Source organism: Anser brachyrhynchus, assembly GCF_964034855.1.
Source record: "Anser brachyrhynchus genome assembly, chromosome: 3".
NCBI classification, from domain to species: Eukaryota; Metazoa; Chordata; class Aves; order Anseriformes; family Anatidae; genus Anser; species Anser brachyrhynchus.
In genome coordinates, this window is record NC_137696.1 from 24,746,727 (window position 1) to 24,766,320 (window position 19,594).

General features: G+C 37.8%; 1 protein-coding gene across 1 annotated transcript in view; it reads right to left on the reverse strand.

Annotated features, from left to right (window-relative positions):
* Window positions 1–19,594, reverse strand: part of USH2A (usherin) — a 419,834-nt gene that overhangs the window by 135,854 nt on the left and 264,386 nt on the right. Inside the window, exons 39-40 of the mRNA XM_080585038.1 lie at window positions 2,109–2,259; window positions 1,790–1,932 (exon numbers count right to left, since the gene is read on the reverse strand). Of these exons, the coding sequence (XP_080441164.1) occupies window positions 1,790–1,932; window positions 2,109–2,259 (294 nt within the window). The remainder of the gene's footprint in view (window positions 1–1,789; window positions 1,933–2,108; window positions 2,260–19,594) is intronic.

A 19,594-nucleotide genomic window follows, 5' to 3' on the forward strand; every position in this document is an offset into this window, starting at 1 on the left:
ATTCGATGACTATATAGGAATGCATGCTTTGTGTAGGCCTTCTGTCCTATACCTAACTCTCAAAAAAGAAAATTTTAAAATTCTACACCTACTGCTTTGCAAAAAAAAAAATAATTTTTACATATACTAACAAGTGATGCCTTTTAAAGTGATGCCTTTCTGTGCTCCTCCTACCTAAGAAAGAAACAACACCATGTGAACTATCTGACCAGAGTTAAATAATCAATACAATATGAATGTAATAGTCATAGAAGACTGTTTTCATTCAGACCATGAATGCAGACAAGTTTAATATTATACTCACTTTTGGTAATAGACAAGTACAATACAGGAACCGAATTTCAACAAAGATTTTCAAATGTAGGTAACACACCTTCAGTATGTAAAGACAAAGTTCGCAACTTACTTTTATTAGGTAATTACTTAAAGGTAATATGGTTATAGAAATATTTACATGTTTTGAGCTTAAATGGGTTTATCAAATAAATTTATGTTGTGAGTCATTTGTTCAGCTTCAAAGAAAATTGTTTTCCACTGTTTTCTTTCAGGGTGTTTTCTCAAAATAGACAGCTATCCATTTAGAGGAAGGACTAAAACCAAGTTGTGTCACAAGCATTGAATATTTGCTGCAACAACTGCTTATGAGCATCAGGTTAAATTTACAGTCCCAAATACAGATGTCACATATCAGTGTAAAACAGTAACAACCCAAGGCACTTTGGTGTGAAGGCAGTGAAAGTAAGATAGTAATGAAGCCAGTCAGTCAGGATTTTAGTTTTGTATCATCAACCCCATGGCAACCCTTTCCGTGCTCAGAATGTCTTGCTTCCTTATCCAACAAGACATAACAGGAAAAAATCTCTTTAGAAAATACTTAATTTCTCTAAAACCTGCTACAATGGGGTCAACAGTAACAGATTTTTAAAAAGCAAAGATTTTTTTTTCTGAAACAACTGCTCTTACAAAAAAAAAAGTAGGCTATTAGATATTCTGCTGCAGTGTATGAGAAAACTAGTAGTTCAGTTTCTTAAAAAAAAAGTTGAAAATTATGTATTTTTTATATGTAGTAACGGTAAGCTCAAGTTTTGTCATCTATTTTCGCTCACGTATTCTATCATGCAAAATCCTACCCTAACAACTGAAGTGAGTATACTAATACGCTGACACCTATACACTGACACCTCTTTGTTAAATCAAGGGACTATTGAACAAATTATGTGGAGTGAGAGTGTAAAACATAGAACTATTAATGAGGCAAGGGATGGATGGTACTGGTAATGATAAACTCAATTTCAGACTAGTAGATCACCACTTTGAATTAACAAAGATCAGCGGAAAAGTTCTGTTCAGCTGTGGTATAGTTTAAGTATTCTTTAACCAGAGATACGACAACAGTCATATACTAATAACTTCAACTTATTTTCTCTGATATCACTGAAATCAGAATCAAGTCCCTGAATGTAAAGGAATGCCACTTAAAAGGCTATACTTAGGTGTATCTTAAACTAGCCATACATGAACACATATGCATGAAGGGATGTTATTTAAAAATATATATATATACACTACTTCCCCAACTATGTATTTAAATGTTCACGCTTATGAAAAGCTAAGATAACAGATACTTGATCCCTTAGGAGTTACTACTACAAACTATTATTCAGGAAGGAAATACATTATTTCTATTTAACTGGGAAAGCAAGATAACCAAATAAGTTATGCACAACAGCAGCTGAACTATTGTTTCTACTTTTTGCTAAATGGAGTTAAATAAGAGTGGACTGCTTACTGTCCTCTGCCGTAGTCATTGAAGTCCAGTCGCTATAAGCATTGCCATAACCATTGGAGGCAACCACTCTCATCTGATACTCAGTGTACGGCTGAAGATCTCTGACACTGTGTTGTAAGGAAGCAGTTGGGCTGGAAAGCAACCTGCGAAGAAAAGCAGCGTGATTTACAGTTTTAAACACCCCACCATCGAAAGCAAGACTAAAACATTACAAGTCTTGCAAAAAAATAACCCAGCCACCCTAAAGGTGAGCCATATTTGAGATAATAGGACTTTTCTTCCTCAGCAGCTCACGGTGGCCTTGCAGTGGTCTGCGTACTCTAGAATGTCACCAGCAGAATGCATCCGCCGCATCTGGAGTCGGTAGCTGGGTGCGCCTGGGGCATTGTTGCGAACTGGTGTAGACCAGACAACCTGAAGACTGGTCGGAGTGGCAGATGAAAGCCTTGGAGGCATAACACCATCTGGAGCTGTCGAAAAACATGGATGAATTAGAGCAGAGAAAACCATGGACAACATATGCTGGGTGGAAACAAAACGCTCCGTATACTGGAAAAACTGTTCCTCAGGATCAACAGCAATGTTAACACGGTCCATTTAGTTTAACATTTTCACTACTGAACTATGATACTTCTTTATATTCTTCTTTCCAAAGCAGTTACATGAATATCATTTTGCTAAAAGCAAACCTCTAACCACCAAAAGGAATTCATAAGCAACATATTCTTTACCACCTGTTCATATATTATCTGCTTCTCCTTGTGCCCAGTTCTGCCACCCCTAGAAGTTAAAGATATGCTCACAGAAATGTTACTCAGCAAGACTAACAATGATCAGATCTTTTATCATTCAGGTACCTTCTTACTCTTATAAATTTATAATAATTCATAAAGAAAACGGAAGAAATTTTAATGAAAAAAAAAGTCTTCAGGTAGAAATCAAAATAGATTCACTGAAGTCTCAGTCTACAATTTTGTTAAGGAAATCAGTTTATCTGAAGTTGCAGATTTATATCTTGCAGTTTATATGAACTGCAGATCAAAATCTGTCATTAGTAATGCTATGAATGACCTTTAACTGCTGCAAATTTCCCTGTATGCAGTAAAAAGAACTATGCCAACTTGCACCTGGGAGTTTATGGCTTTGCATGTTTTTCTTTAAAAAGAAAACAATCTGTTGGAGAAACTTTCTGTACATAAACACATCTGGAACTTTTATATACAGTGCATGTCTGTAGCTCTGTAGCTCTTTTCCAATGAGTTAAAACACTGGAAAGTCACTGCCTTTGTCATTTAAACTTGTGTAATAGTTTTGCGTTTCATAGTCCAGTAGTTACCATTTGCGTTTTTCCTTGGTCATTCCAACAGAAATTCTGGTTGCCGTTATTTCTTGTTTCTCTCTGTTATAAAAACAGTCTCACAGATCTGTAATTTAAGGTGTAGTTGTAAGCCTCAAGGCGAAAGTTGTAAGATGAATGAACAGTATTTTACAGTAAGTTTTATGATCTTCATTTACCACCCGAATATGAGTGGTTACTAAGAGGGAAGCAACAGACTGTGAAACACTGGAAACACTGTCCGAATCCTTCTCTCCCTAGAACAAATGAAAGGATAGCATCAACTCTGAAAAAAGTCACCAGTCATATACCACATTTTTAAATTTATACTGACATAGGCATACTATGTGTGTGAAATATGTGATATGCGAACTAGCGTCTAGAAGGTTGACTTTGACTTTGCATACTTATGACTGGGGAACTCCAAATTGTACGGAAAGGTACAAGACATGGCTTGCTGCAATCTGCAGACTCATTTCCTTTCCCTTAAGTTCAAGGTCCTCCAGTTCACATAAGATAAAAAGTTCCCTTTTTTCTCTGTTACCATGAAAAAGGTGAAATAAAATTTTGGGGCTTTAGCCAGCCTGGCCACATTTGGATACTCCCTCTTGTTGTCATTATCTAGACCTAGGCAATGAGACTCTGCTGAATTCCAAATAAACTTGAAACTTTACTGTTTCTAAATCCAGGAGATGTCTGAAGCTAAAGTAATTCATGGCCTGCAAATCCCTTGCAAATACATTCAAGGCCAATCAAGAGCCTGAGAGCACCTCAACTCTGACGGAAAAAAAAATGGCTGATTTAACATGAACAACCACTGACATCCCTCCAGCTGAGCCATCAAAACCAAACATCTGCACACCAAATGCCTCTGTATGTGAATTAAATTACACTCTGAGTAAAATGGAGAACATATATTTACCTCAGTTAACATTGCTCTGTTTAGCAGCAACATAACTAATGTTAGAGTTGAGTTGCGCAATACAGGATTAAGTACAGTGCTCACAGATAATCATGAATTATTTTGGCATTTCCTTATAAAGTGCTTACTAAAGTTGTTAGCAGGCAAGCTCAGCAACAAGAAGGACGGCACAATCAATATAATAACTTTTGTTAAAGGATTTTAAAGTGTTTTCACAAGCTGACACTAAAAGAAAGACTCAATATCCCTTCAAAGCAGGGTACTACCTCATTTAAAACTGAACTGTCTGTAGCTTAATATGCACCTATTGTTTAAGTGCACAGAGAAGTTCTACACAGGAGAAAAGCTACCTCTAACAATTAATCTAATTAGCTGAGTTGTAATTTGGCCAGTAAGCCAAAGTTCACATTGTTATTGAGAAGCCAGTACAAGCAACTCACTGAGGAGGCAAAGCGTTAAATTTATTTCCAGCTCTGTAAGAACACATCACCTTTGTCTTTCATTTCTCAATCTGTTAAATGGAGATAATAATACTTATCCTTTTTTGTAAAGCTCCCTGAGATCCACAAAGTAAAAGCTCTGATTAATCTTTATGTATGTATAGTGGTGGTTATTATAGTGATACAGGAATGTTCATCAAAAAACAAAGATGTAGCTGCCTAAATGTCAATAACAATTCACAGTGCAGATGTTATTTTAATTGTGTAGGTAATCTCAGCTAAATGTTCAAATCTCTTCTACCAACAAAAGCCCAACATAGGGAAGTGTGGAAAATTTAGACAAAGCTCTTCTGTGAAAGTCAACTGACCTGTAAAACAGGCCTACCTCACTACTTTCAAACAAACACATTTGAATATTTTGCAAATTTATTTCATTGAAAAGATTTCCTGTAGGTTGCAGAGAATGTCCTTAACCTGCTCTTCCAAAAGGAATGGGACAGGACTGTACAGCAAAGAAGTTCTGGAGTCTCTGCTGAGTCATAATGAAAAAGGTGTTCTGTAAAACTAATCACATTTTGATCATTAAAACTACAGAGCACTTCTCCAAAAAAAAAAAAAAAAAAAAAGGTAATTCTAAATTGCACACAAAACATCCTTTGACTATTGCAAACACTCCTCCTCACCAAGGTCTTCATTGTAACATTTCCCTCAGCTTAACCCTTTTTATCCGATCCATATTCCCAAGAGACTCCTTACTACCCAAGTAATAACTGGCAACCAGCAATAATTCTACTGAAAATTTCTCAACAGAAGAGCCATGTATCTATCAGCTTGATATATCGTCTTTAAGATGCAATGTTGCTCAAAAAGCTCCCCTCAAGCTTTAATATGACCCTCAGGGGGCAACCACTCCACTTGCAACCTACTGAATCAACATCTAGCCCAGTAAATCCTCATTTAGCAGGGTAGAAAGTCACACTTTGTCTATGAAGAGATTAAAAAAGCAGAGTAAGATATTTAATCAGATGTCAGTTTTAATCAAATATTAATTAATTAACAACCCCACAAAATAATAAAAACTGGACTGTTTAATTCTGACAATAAGATACTGTATTCTAGTCATTCAGTTACATGCAGATGAGTCAGGAAAGACCTGATCGCTGCTCTGCAGCTAGTATGCTAAACAATCTTTGAAAAGTGTTTTAACTTCTTGCTTCAATTTCTTCATCTTAAGTAGCATATGCAGTAGTAGTCAGCTTTGTAAGTATTTATGTTAGGGCAGCAAGCATTATATTAAATGATTGCACTTAAATGTTTACTTCATGTTAACAGCCTACTTTTCTGAGAAATATTCATTATACTTACCATAAAAATATACCTGTAACTTAAATTATCTAAAAGCAGAAGAGTTTAGGAAGGATTATTAAAAGTGAACTATTAGGACAATAAGCTATCTACTTCTAAAAAATGTCTTCACTATTAATTTTTAATATGATGAAGAAAAGTCAGAAGAGCTTGTTTTGATATACACCAGCGTGGTGTCATCTCACTGCAACTTTGGTAAAGTGACACCACGTTTAACAATGATCAGACATACATTGGCCATTCTGTATCCACAATATCTTCAGATAAGCAGCTAGAAGATTTTGGGAGTATGCAAATGTAACTCTACAATTCCCTACATCTGCAAGTAAGAAATATTTAGGAGAGCTGATGCATCTTATCTAAATATTTTTCATACACATGTGTATGCAAATGATAACAGAAGGTATTTAACTACAAAGGAATGAAAATAAACTCTCTGCAGTTTGTACCATAACAGCAAGGAACAGTTTCAGTCAGACTGCCTTTAGATGAATGTCTTGCTCAGTCATGGCTACTCTCCCTCTTTTCCAGGTTCAATTCACAAACACCATTTCTTTATCTCATTGCATTGGTTGTTTAGATACTCCTGATTCATTTTCTATTTTAGGTGCCCATACTGAGATCATCTCATTACAGCACTTTTTATGGCAATATGTTCTGCGCATTGACATTTGTTTCTCCTGATTTTCCCAGGTATGCCTGTTATCTAGTTGTTTGTGCAGTCCAAATAATTCTAGTCATTGCATTCTCCATAATTCTCAACATGGCCGTGAGTGTTTTTTGTTTGTTTGTTGTTTTGTTTTGTTTTTTTTTTCATTTAACCAAAAGGCAGGCCATGATGCTGGGCCATATGTCATCAATAGAAGGACATGCTAGTTATAAACCTTTATCTGTTGGCAAGATTGCTTTTTTTCTGTTTCTTATCTTCACAGGTTCATTGAAGTTTACTCTGGTTTGTTTTTTAACCCTCTTTTTTCCAGTCATTTTTCCTACTCAGTATATATTGAATACACTGAGTAATTTTGATTTTTCATTTAATGCTTATATTTCACCAAATTGTTTTCCACCTACTCAGTGACTAATGAATGTATACAGTATTCTTGAATTTTATTTTTAATTTTATAATTTCACTGATTTATGTTTTCAGTTACAGATATTGTTCCATCTCATAATATATCTACCAGGGACAACATAGCTCTAGTTTAACTTTCTGTTACATGTCCTATTCAAAATAAATCAATACATTTTGGAATATACAATGTGGAAGGTCCATAGTGGCCTTCTTGCTTGCCCCAGTCTGGGGCTCAAAAAGTATGGTAAGCACTCTGGGAAAAAACAACTAAAGAGACATAAAGCTCTAGCTTAATGTCTCCTTAAACTTCCCAGTAAATACAAACCTGTTCATACCTAATATTCTTGAAATTTTCCTTTCAGAAGCATGACATAAACAGAGTACAAAAACATCTTGTTCTCTCTTCATGATCTATCCTGTGTTATAGATCTGCTTTAATAGTAATTTCATCTGAGAAGGGGTCACTTTGTATAGTTGTTTGTTTTTAGCATTAACGTTACTTACACTAGTTAGGCATAATAACATTCGGAAAATTGTAAATAATCAGTTTGAAAATCTAAAATTTATCTTTAACTGGACTGAGTATGCAAGCTTTAACTGCAAATTTTCCTCCATTTGCAGTATTTGGTGTTCTAAGCTGCAAAGTACAATTTCAGTAAGGCTTGAAAAATCAACTCACATTTTACGCCATGGCCTGCAGAAGTGAACTTTAAGACAATGCTCTTATGAAATCCCAGAACGAGCTTACTTATTCCTGATTAATACTGCTGTAAAGAAAAACAAAATCAGACCTCACCCTCCTTTTCATGAGCTTTCCCCCCATGTACAGCCTCAATATTTCTAATCAACATATGGGTCTCAAGTAAAAATTTGTGTAAGAGATGCCTTTCCTAAGTGCTATATTTTACTGAAATCAACATTATAAAAATGTTTTACACTTGTCTCCTTTACCTTTATTTAAGAGGTAACCTGCCTTTCTTCTCTCATGCTCTGCAAAGTTTATCCACGCTACTCAGCATGAACTTTGCTAAACTCTAAAAACTACAGAAGAATGCCAGTAAGCAATTAGCTGAATGATTAATGGTTATAATACCTGTAATAAAGACACTGGATAGAATTTATAACTGCCCAGACAAGCTAATTATTCATCAGATTATTTAAAAGGATGCCTAGCCAATAACTGTCATATCACAAAATTAATTAAAAAAAAAAAAAAAAAAGACCATGAGGAAAAAACATAAGAATTGATGTTGCAAAATCGGGCAGAAATCATAATTAAACAACTATTATAGGTCATCTGTGACTCAAGCTACCTGCAAAGTGAAATACCTCTGTGAGTTAGCTTTGAGAAACTATCAGATCTGCCACTTTTCCTTACTTGAGGGAACAGATGTGGCAAGAGGGGAGGGAACAGGATTCTGCCCATCTTCAAGTAATATCTTCAGCTTCCTACATGAAGCAGCTTTAGAAATGAATATTGTTCTTCTTCTTTTTGGAGAGAATTTTGCATCACCTTCAAAGTCTTGCAGGTTCCCTTACAACTGATACCTGCTGGCAGAGAGCTAGGCAAGTAAACTAGCTTTCACATTGCTGGAAACACTGGCACTTCTCACCTCTGGTGGTAGTCTCACAGAGTACTGGCAATGAGACTCTTAGCTAAACTGAAGTTTCCTTCTTAATGTTGATGGTATAATTGCAAAAAACTGCAGGCTGCTGACTTACAAGCATTTTCCTTCATATTTGAAATGAACCAGTTCTCAGGTAGCTACAATTTCTGTAACTAAGATGATGTCACAACCAGAGCAATAACCGCAGTTAATTACTCAGGAGGACTTCACCCTTTCCATCAACGGCCATTTGAAGTGCATTTCAAGAATCAGAGATGAAAACCTAGCACATGAATCAGATGGAAGGTACTCGTCAGATGGAAGGAACGTGCATCAAGAACGTCGTTGCTAGCCAGTCAAGGGAAGGGATTGTCTCGCTCTAATCTGTGCTGGTGAGGCCTCACCTTGAGTACTGCATGCAATTTTGGGCACCACAGTATAAGAATAATAAAACATATATATATATATAATATAAAGAGAGTGTCCAGAGAAGGGCAATAAAGATGGTGAAGGACCTAGAGGGGAAGACGTATAAGGAGAGGCTGAGGTCTGTTGGTTTGTTCAGCCCAGAGCAGAGCAGGCTGAGGGGAGGCCTCATGGCGGCCTGCAGCTCCCTCACGAGGGGAGCAGAGGGGCAGGCGCTGAGCTCTGCTCTCTGGGGACAGCGACAGGACCCGAGGGCATGGCATGGAGCTGGGACAGGGGAGGGTCAGGCTGGGTGTTAGGGAAAGGTTCTTCACTGAGAAGGTGGTCAGGCACTGGGACAGGCTCCCCAGGGCAGTGGTCACAGCACCGAGCCTGCTGGAATTCAAGAAGTGTTTAGACTGTGCTCTCAGACACATGGTCTGATTTTTTTTTTTTTTCGTGGTGGTTTTTGGGGACCCAGGAGTTGGACTTGATGATCCTTGTGGGTCTCTTCCAACTTGGATATTCTGTGATTCAATAATAAGGAAACCCGCCCTTCAATGTTCATGATTGTTTATGACTTAATAATTTTTCATACTGAACTGAAAGATGGCAGAGGAATATAATTATTCCCAATAGATAGTACTGTTGATTAGCCCTCTAATTTGACACAGCAGCAAGAGGATGAGCTTATACTGAGACACAAAAATTCACATTCCTGGAACAAACATGGTATTTCCAAGATTTCAGCAACTGAACTGTCAGAGAAAGTTCTATCCAGTACATGGTGAAGGCTAGCTAACAGTAGCAACAATATTATTTTGAGCATGGCTACTCCCCCTGTTGACGTGTGGTGAAAAGTACGGGTAAGTAGGCAAGTTAGCTACTTATATCAACGAAACACAAAGGAAACAAATAGTCCACTTGAGGAAGTCCTGAAAGGCTTTAAAACCATTGATCAGATGGTAGGAAGGCAGAATAATCATCTTCTGTGATGGTAAAGAGTGTGAGATGAGCTCTGAGACAACAGATGAGAGACTACTCTTAGTCCTATGTTACCAGTATGGCTGGTTGCAAGGAGAGTAACTTAGGATGCCGATAAAGGAGCTGGTAGAGTCTAGAACAATTTTCTTTTGTAAGTTCATTAGCTCTGAAAACATGCAAGTCCCCAAAGAAACAAAATAAAGCAAATGAAGTCACTGTTGGTTGAGAAAAGGCCAGGGAAGGAAGTCTAAACCTTTGTAGCTTAAAGAATAGAAGAGAGCAAGGTGATAGACATATAGTAATATTCAACTTCACCAAAAATAAAAAGTAAAGACAAAGAGAATCTCTGAATCCTGGTTAAAAAGGACATACAGTAAAGAGATCAAACTGCTGCAAGAAGGATTTCAAACTGGAAATTCATAGAATCATAGAATATCCTGAGTTGGAAGGGACCCATAAGGATCATCGAGTCCAACTCCTGGCACCACACAGGTCTGCCCAAAAGTTCAGACCATGTGACTAAGTGCACAGTCCAATCGCTTCTTAAATTCAGACAGGCTTGGTGCAGTGACTACTTCACTGTGGATCCTGTTCCAGTGTGCGACCACCCTCTCGGTGAAGAACCTCTTCCTGATGTCCAGCCTAAACTTCCCCTGCCTCAGCTTCACACCGTTCCCATGGGTCCTGTCACTGGTGATAACAGAGAATAGGTCACCTGCCTCTCCACTCCCCCTCACGAGGAAGTTGTAGACTGCGATGAGGTCCCCCCTCAGCCTCCTCTTCTCCAGGCTGAACAGGCCCAGTGACCTCAGCCACTCCTCAGACATCTTACCCTCTAGGCCCTTCACCATCTTCGTCGCCCTTCTCTGGACACTCTCCAACAGTTTAATGTCCTTTTTGTACTGTGGTGCCCAGAACTGCACACAGTACTCGAGGTGAGGCCGCACCAGCGCAGAGTAGAGCGGGACAATCACTTCCCTCGACTGACTAGCGATGCCGTGCTTGATGCACCCCAGGATATGGTTGGCCCTCCTGGCTGCCAGGGCACACTGCTGGCTCATATTCAACTTGCTGTCAACCACAACCCCCAGATCCCTCTCTGCAGGGCTGCTCTCCAGCGTCTCATCGCCCAGTCTGTACGTATAGCCAGGGTTGCCCCGTCCCAGGTGCAGGACCCGGCACTTCCATCAGATAAAACAAACATCTTACCTCAAACAATACATACAGTTTTGAAGACAGAAGATGAAGATGATTTCCTCATGAATTCTTCTTTGGCCTAATAACTTAACGATGGGCTCTAACATCACAGAAGATGAAGAAGGAACAAAGAAACAAGAAAAGGTAAACACCTTTTCTGAAGTGCCCAGTTGAGGCCTGCTGAAAATGAATTCTGATATACTGTATCTTCTATTCTATGACTGTAAGAAAAGGGATGACATAGGATATTCAAAATCAGAAAGCAGCACTCCACACAAGCAAGTGGAAGTGGTTTCTGCAAATGATTGTTGCTATATCTCCACTCAATTTGGCAAGAGAAACTAAGAAAATATAGCAACCTAAATGAATGCTAAAAAAAAATAAATAATAAAAATTAGATAACGGAAAAGTTACAAATGTTCTAGTTAAGTAAGTCTCCTGGTTCAAATGCGGGCAGTGTGCGTATACCCACAGTATGAATGTGCCAGTGGACCACCACTCACAGAATTCTCTACCATGCCATTGATGTGCATTTTAACAAAGAATCAGTTGATATATCCTTAAATTTACAGACTGGAGAACAACACAATTTTTCAAATAATTTGGATCCTCAATAATATTACCTGTATTTATTTTTAATCCGTAAATTTCTCTGCGATATATAGAAGATGGTATGAAATACTGACATTTCTGATGGAATCCAAGCTCACTAGTGTCCATAAATAGAAAACCAAGCTGACAAGGTGAGAGATTAGCTGGTGTCAGAGGGCCACTATGCACACTGGGTGATGCAGTCTTATTATATCTTGAGTGTCCCATGTACCAGTAAGATCCAGGTCACTGGACTACCTTTGGACGTGACTCAACCGAAGCTGTAACAACAGACAGTTTTACCCTCAAATCCTTTCCCATTTGAAGAAAGAGAAGAAAAAGAGTTTTCCCCAAGTTCCTGGATTACTATCTAGGCAACACAAAGCTGGATTTGGTTCACAACTAATAATTAACTTCTTTATGGGATACATGGTAATCACAAACAAAACAAAACACAAACCCAAATCTGACTGTCAATGTCCTATTATAAGGAAAATCAGACACAGGCGTTGAGAAAGAAGGAAATGTTTCTTTCCACCTACAGTCACTGTCCTCATCTCTTCCACAGAAAGTGTGAGCAGAAAGTCTGACTCTCCAGCATGCCCAGAGGGAATCAGCTCTCTGCTGTGGCTCCCCCAAAACACTGCATCCCCTCTACCTGTCACCTCTTCTACTTCCCTTTCTGCAACAGAAAAACAGGCATTTACACTGCCACATTTCCAGTAGCATTTACATGTTTATTTGAATGTTGTTTTGAATCAAATACTGTATAGTACTATGATTTATAAATGGAAAGAACATTTAGAAAAAGCACTGTTGAATAATAAAATTAAATCTTAGTTATGAACAAGGAAAAACAATCATTTTACTTTTCATTAAAAACAGCTATAATGCTACTGTTTATAGCAATAAGTAGACCATTCTTGACAGCAGAGTCACTTTTCAAAGGATCAGATGATTTTATAATTACTGGGAGTTGTGACTTTGCTTGGGTTATCTAAAGACCAAGGTACTGCTTCCTTGGGTGTGAGTACACTTGGATATCTCAGCTGAGGTTCACAGAATCACAGAATGGCTGAGGTTGGCAGGGACCTCTGAAGACCATTGAGTCCAAACCTCCTGCCAAGCAGGATCACCTAGAGAACATTGCGCAGGAATGCCCATCCAGGTGGGTTTTGAATATCTCCAGAGAAGGAGACTCTCTGGGCAACCTGTCCCAGTGCTCTGTCACCCTCACAGTAAACAAGTCCCCTCCTCATATTGAGCCAGAACCTCCTGTGCTTCAGTTTGTGCCCGTTGCCTCTTGTCCTGTCACTGGGCAAATGTTGTGCCATCACAAATGCATCATGTTACAGCTTTGGCTTAGTTTCTAGCCTCCTGACAGTACTGATATAAAATAGTACCAAAGCTACAAACACAGCTGGTCTCATCATGTTTCAGATTTTGTTATATGTTCATGGCATAATATTCCCACAATCACTGTTCATACATCTTTGTTTTCTGCAAGGAGTTTGCAGAGTTTCTGGAAGTTTTTCTATATTCCAACTTTCTTAATCTTCTTAAATATATCTTTATGAAATATATGTATATGACATACGAGAAAAGCAGCTAGTTCTTGGATATTTTGTTCATATATCAAAAACCACCACAGGAGTGCACTAGGGAATATGTTGTCAAAGAAACCATGGAATTTCAGCTTCTCATTTCCAATTTTCCCTAAGGTGTAGGTGCTTATCACAACAATATCAAAGTGTCTTCTATGTCAATGCACTGAAATAAATATATTGCCACTGAAATTCATGGAGGAAATTCAGAAATTGGGAATGTACAAAATCTCATAAACTTTACAAACTCTAACTTTACGGAGAGTCCTTTCTTTGGGCAGAAGGAAGTTTTGCTCACTTAAAGATATTGGAAGTCATACTCTTAAAATATTGAGGACATAATTGTTTGAAAATTTACCCTCACACTTCTATCGAGCATCTTCTAAAATTTTGTTCCTTGTGTTTTTCAGTAGCAACCACATTCTCATAAATGGAATAATAAAAAAGACATTTATTATTTGCTTCAGTCTTCAAGCTATTAAAAAGCATATTATCTTTTCCCATTCACCTGAGTTGGACATGGCTGAAAACAAATATATCAAACCAACAATACTTATTAAGTGGAAACTCTGATTTGTGTGTGTGTTATCACTACCTGCTTCACAATTCACTCTACAGCATATAGCCTTTGAAGTAGCCTACTCTAGTTTCCTTCTGCAAAGCACAGCATATGTCAGGTTCAGACGAAATACCAAAAATGATTGTATATTTTATTAAAAGCCTATTTTTTCTCTCTCTCTCTTTTTAACAAAAGTCTAATTTAGTTGTTGTTCCCTTAGGTACAAAGTACACAGTTCATAATTCATTTGATATAAAATGTCAGTTTAGATTTTTGCACTTCTTTGATAAATGAGAAAAAAACATGTACATTTCAATTTCCTTCTACGAGGTTTTACTAGCAGAAGACCCCCTCCCATTGTGCTGCTCAAAGACCTTCGTGTTAAATTAAACATCAAGATTCAGAAACTGTAGGGAATGATATTTCCAAGACATACAGTACAAATATATGAGACTGGGAAAAAAGGTAATGATTTTTCCTACCACTAAAGTGAGCTTTCCCAAAGAGCATCTTTGATCCTTGAATTAGTTCTCAGTTATAATTTAATACATCAAAACTGTCAGCAGCTTTCCTTACATTTAGACACAAAGTGATATAGTCAGCTCCACAAAGAGCAAAATACAACATTGAGGATCTTGCTTCCCTCCCAACATGTGCTTGTGCTTCTAAAGCCTATCAATATTAATGGGGAAAATGTGTGTACATCAAAGGAAATAGCAGAGAATTAATTTAATTGTATCTGTCGTCATTAACAGTATAGAGTGTTTTTCCTGATATAACCAAATCCCGCCATTGATCAACACACAAAACTCTCAGGGGGCTAATCTGCACAATAGCAAAGAGCAGAATCAGGAATTTAGTTCTGGAAATAAAACTATTATAATTAGGGAAATGGCAACAAAACACTGTATATTATTCTCTTTTGTAACATATGAGGCCAAGTCGAACAAATCCAAACTATCACATTTACAGAGTAAACAAGAATTCTTATCACTTCTCAAAACTGCCAACTACAATGCTATGGCTGTCACTTCACGTTACAGTCTAGTACAGCAGCTGCAGTATCAATGAATTATGCTGTATTAGGAAAAAAAAGCAACAGGATCACATTCTCATGTTCATGCTGAGTATCAACACCAATGAACCCAGATCCACAAATGCCCAGAAGCCACGACCTGCTCCCTCAACCCCTTTGCTGCCAACATGCACACCGCTTAACCCCAACCAAAGTAGTGGCCTTACCCCTGGGTTATAATAGTGCCTGCTCTGTCTTCTCCCTCAATAAATAAGGTATCTCTTTTTTTTTTTCTCAGTAGCAGACTTTCAGCAGGAGAGATGGGCCATATTCTGCCTTCCTTGTTCATAACCCCGGAGATTAGTATGCTGCCCAGGAAAGTGGGAGATGGGAATGTCAGTCACTTAGGATAAACAATCCAGATCTCCTTCTTTTTTGTGGCCAGTGCTCTAACAGAGATAAGCTACAACAGAATATGAATAGAATATATTTGAGGCCGCACCTCGAGTACTGTGTTCAGTTTTGGGCCCCTCGCTACAGGAAGGACATGGAGGTGCTCAGGTGAGTCCAGAGAAGGGCGACGAGGCTGGTGAGGGGTCTGGAGAACAAGTCTTACGAGGAGCGGCTGAGGGAGCTGGACTTGTTCAGCCTGGAGAAGAGGAGGCTCAGGGGCGACCTTATCGCTCTCTACAGTTACCTTAAAGGAGGCTGTAGTGAGGTGGGGGTTGGTCTGTTCTCCCACGTGCCTGGTGACAGGACGAGGGGGAATGGGCTAAAGTTGTGCCAGGGGAGGTTTAGGTTGGATATTAGGAAGAACTTCTTTACTGAAAGGGTTGTTAGGCATTGGAATAGGCTGCCCAGGGAGGTGGTTGAGTCACCATCCCTGGAGGTCTTTAAGAGACGTTTAGATGTTGAGCTTAGTGATATGGTTTAGTGGAGGACATGTTAGTATTAGGTAAGAGGTTGGACTGGGTGATCTTGGAGGTCTCTTCCAACCTAGATGATTCTGTGTGATTCTGTGATTCTATGAAAGGTGACACCCCTGTTCCACAAGACTATGGCAAAAATCCCTATCTGTTTTTATGGATTGGTCCCCCGCTAAAAACAGCATTTCAATTGACAGAAATATGTTATCCACTGAAGCAAAATATTTAAAATTTAAAGTGAATGGAAAGCAATTCAGACAAGCTTATTCACACATGGAAATAATCCATGCAAAATATACAGTTGGTTTATCTGATGAATAAGGTAAAAGGATTACAACCTTTTATACCCAACCCATCCACACAGGGATGTTCATACCGCATTGTTAAATAGCTGCTCATCAGTTAATGTCCTGTTCTAGATACCTGTAGCAAATAAACCATTTATATGAATTAACTCTTGGCTTCAGTTCTTCAGCACTAGCTGAAGAACAGATAAATCCACTGAAATCAGTGGAAGTGTGTCAATGTACAACAATGAATGATCTGTTCCAAATACTTTTTACTGAGAAGACCTTGGCTACTGTTTTCTTGTTCAAAATTAGGTAGCCTAATTGATAAACAGTCTCAGTAACACCGTCACGTTTCATTCAAACCCAAGCCAGGTTGCCTGTATTTTTTTGCCTTATATGCCATAAGAAATGTCACAGCATTTACTCCAATCTGTACATACATCGCCATATACTGAGGTAAAAGAAAACCTTGGCAACATTTATTCTCTACAAAACAGTCTTTCTTTTGACAAAAAGTTAAGATGAAGGGAACACTTTCCCTCCTTTGTTCATTTTTAAAACACAGACTGAAAGGACTACATTTTCATCACAGAAAGTTTACAGCTGCTTAATTCAGATTACAATCATTGGGAACATCCCGTTCAATTTTTTGGACAGCACTATCAATTTCTTAGGAACAACTATTTCAAATACAGTTCTTAGTATGTAAGAGCAATCACCACTTCAGTGAAAGAAAAAATAGAGAAAAGGGACGTATTCTTTCTTTATATAATGTCATCGTTTCACTCAATCAATTTCTTTTCTTTCTACATGCTCTGTAAGAACTGTTTAGATAATCCCAAATCAGTCAACCTGAATTCACTTGTTTTCTGTGTACACAGTGGGCATATTCAACTTTGGTGACACCTTTCATGCAGAGGCAATCCCAGTCTAAGCTGGGGAACAAGATCAGAGGCTGCCAAACTTTCTAATGTGCATATTATACTTATCAGCACTACAATTAATATAAAGTCTCTTTACCTTCCTTTTCTTGCCTTTCTCTTTGCAAATATGTCTGTAAAATGGAAGTAACAGTAACAAGCCTACTGGGAAGCTGAGTCAGCAAATATCTCAAAAAACCTAAAGGTAAATATCTCAGTATATAAATAGTAAGAATTATTACAATTGAATCCTGGATGTATCCCACGATAATATGAAATACATGAATTCTCTTTCTCTTTTATTTTACTAACCTGGAATTAATCTTTCTAAAATGGTAGTATTTCCTTGTCAGAAGTACAAGTCAGACCTGCATACAGATCCAAAGAGAAACAGGCAAAAATCCAGTATTTATGCATGAATGCTCATATACTAATATATCATACACATATTGTGTGTGCACATATGCACATGTGTGCAGACACAAAAATAAATGTTTAGTAAGAAAAGCACAGTGGGGAAAAAATGCAAAATGTCAGAAATGACTATAGACCCCAATGGCCACCTTAACTCTAAGAAAGAGGGTAACATAAATCTGCACTGCCTTATAGGGACACCAGAGGAAAAATGGTGGCTCTAATCACTGATTCACACCCATTTTCCCTTCTCTCTCCCTTTTCATCTTTATAGAGAAACTTATTTCCTCTTAAGGACTCAGAAAACTAGCACAAAGATGATGGCAGAGATGTTCCAGAATGAGAATCAATATATGAGGAAAAAGCAGCAAAAAACAAACAAACAAACAAAAAACTTAAATAACTTCATGGAAGAAAAATATTTTAATTCTGCAGTATGTTTTAAAAATTCAGATTATAAAGTTTAAGATTTTTTAATTCAATTTTAGATCTATTTCCAAACTTCACAAAACCCTCCCAATTAGGAGTTATATTTATCCTGACAGGCAAGCAGCAAAAAAATAAAAAAAAAAAACAAAAACACTTTTATGCCCATCATGTTTAAAAAAGAACATGTCTGTATTTGTCCCCAGCTAGAGAGAGGAAAAAATGGTGACTTGCTCCACTCTACATTTTAACCCTTGGGAAAATCTTGAGACATCCTGATTTTTTTTCCCTTCGGCTTTTTTTTTTTTTTTAATACGCAAACCATAAGAATACATAAGAGTTCATTGCAAACAGGTGAACGTCCATCCTCAACAGTGCAAAGTAGCTCAAAAAAATGTTGCCACTTTACTCAAGTGTTTTATGATCAGCAGACTAACTTCCATAATCTAGAGGCTTTGAGAGCAGAAAATACAGTTTAAAATAACAACAACAACAAAAAAAAAACACCAGACATTTTCGTTTGCTGACAACTCATGGAAATGACATTTTTTTGGAATCTATAGAGACAGTTGTCAAAAATAAATATAATAAAAACTGAACGTTTCAGAAAAGCAGTGTAAATCATGCAAGCAAAATAACATAAAAATTGATCCAATTCCTAATACTTGCACATGTCTGCAAAGTGGTTCGAAAGACAACATTCATGGTGTGACATGAAAAGACAACAATGGTGTGATTTTTCAAATGTATTCTGCATATTCTCACTAGGAATCTCAATATAATTTTATTATAAAATTCCTTCAGCAGATGAAGCAGGCTAGTTTATTGTATAAAGAATGTTGACTTTAGTTCCAGTACTGAACAATTTGATTGAGATTTATACAAAATGAAAACAAAAAGCATCTTCAGGCATAAGATGATATAAAAATTGTATATCTCATCTAAATTGTGTTCTTTTTAACATACAATTGAAATTGGTCTGAAATAGGTTTATGTGATGGTAGGTAGTCATTTTAAGTAATGATCTGCAGCTAAATCCCACAACAGGCCATTTTTCCCACCTCTACACCTCTTTGTTTTTCAGAAGACCAATCAAGCTGTAGTTTTCCAGTGTGAAATCTGCTCTACCACAGATTTCTTCCAAGAGACATTAAGTACTGCCTGGATCTCAAGCTAAGGCTCAGGTTTTAGAAAGACCTGGACTGAGACCTCCACACAGAGGTTAATTGCCTGCTTAGAGATGATCTATAGGCTATTTCAAGCTGTTGCACAGTTCTCACTTTCTCATCTAGCAGTCCCCAAGCAAGAAAAAGCATCCATGTCCTGGGCAACTAAAAATGCAGTGTTGATCTTCTTGCCCTGTTTTATGCAGCTCCGGAAGACAGAAAGCAAAGAGCTGACAGAAAAAGCTCTCCTATGTCCAGAACATGGGAACAGGATATGCTGGAACAGCATAGCTGGAACTACGGGGGATCTTCCAAGCCCCAAAAGGACTAGATGCAAGGGAAAATGGAAGGAGGCAATAAGAAAAAAAGAAAAAAAAAAAAAAGACAGTTGGAATGTCTTTGTCTTTTGTTAATCTCCAGCTTTAGGAGTAGGGGTACAATTTAGAGCAACCCTGATGTGGTCCTTCATGATGTGTGGAGTTAGGCTGAGCCACAGTTGGCTGTGGTTTAGAAAAATGAGCAGAAAGTGGGCACCTCTGTGCCTCCCATAGAAGATACACCCTTTC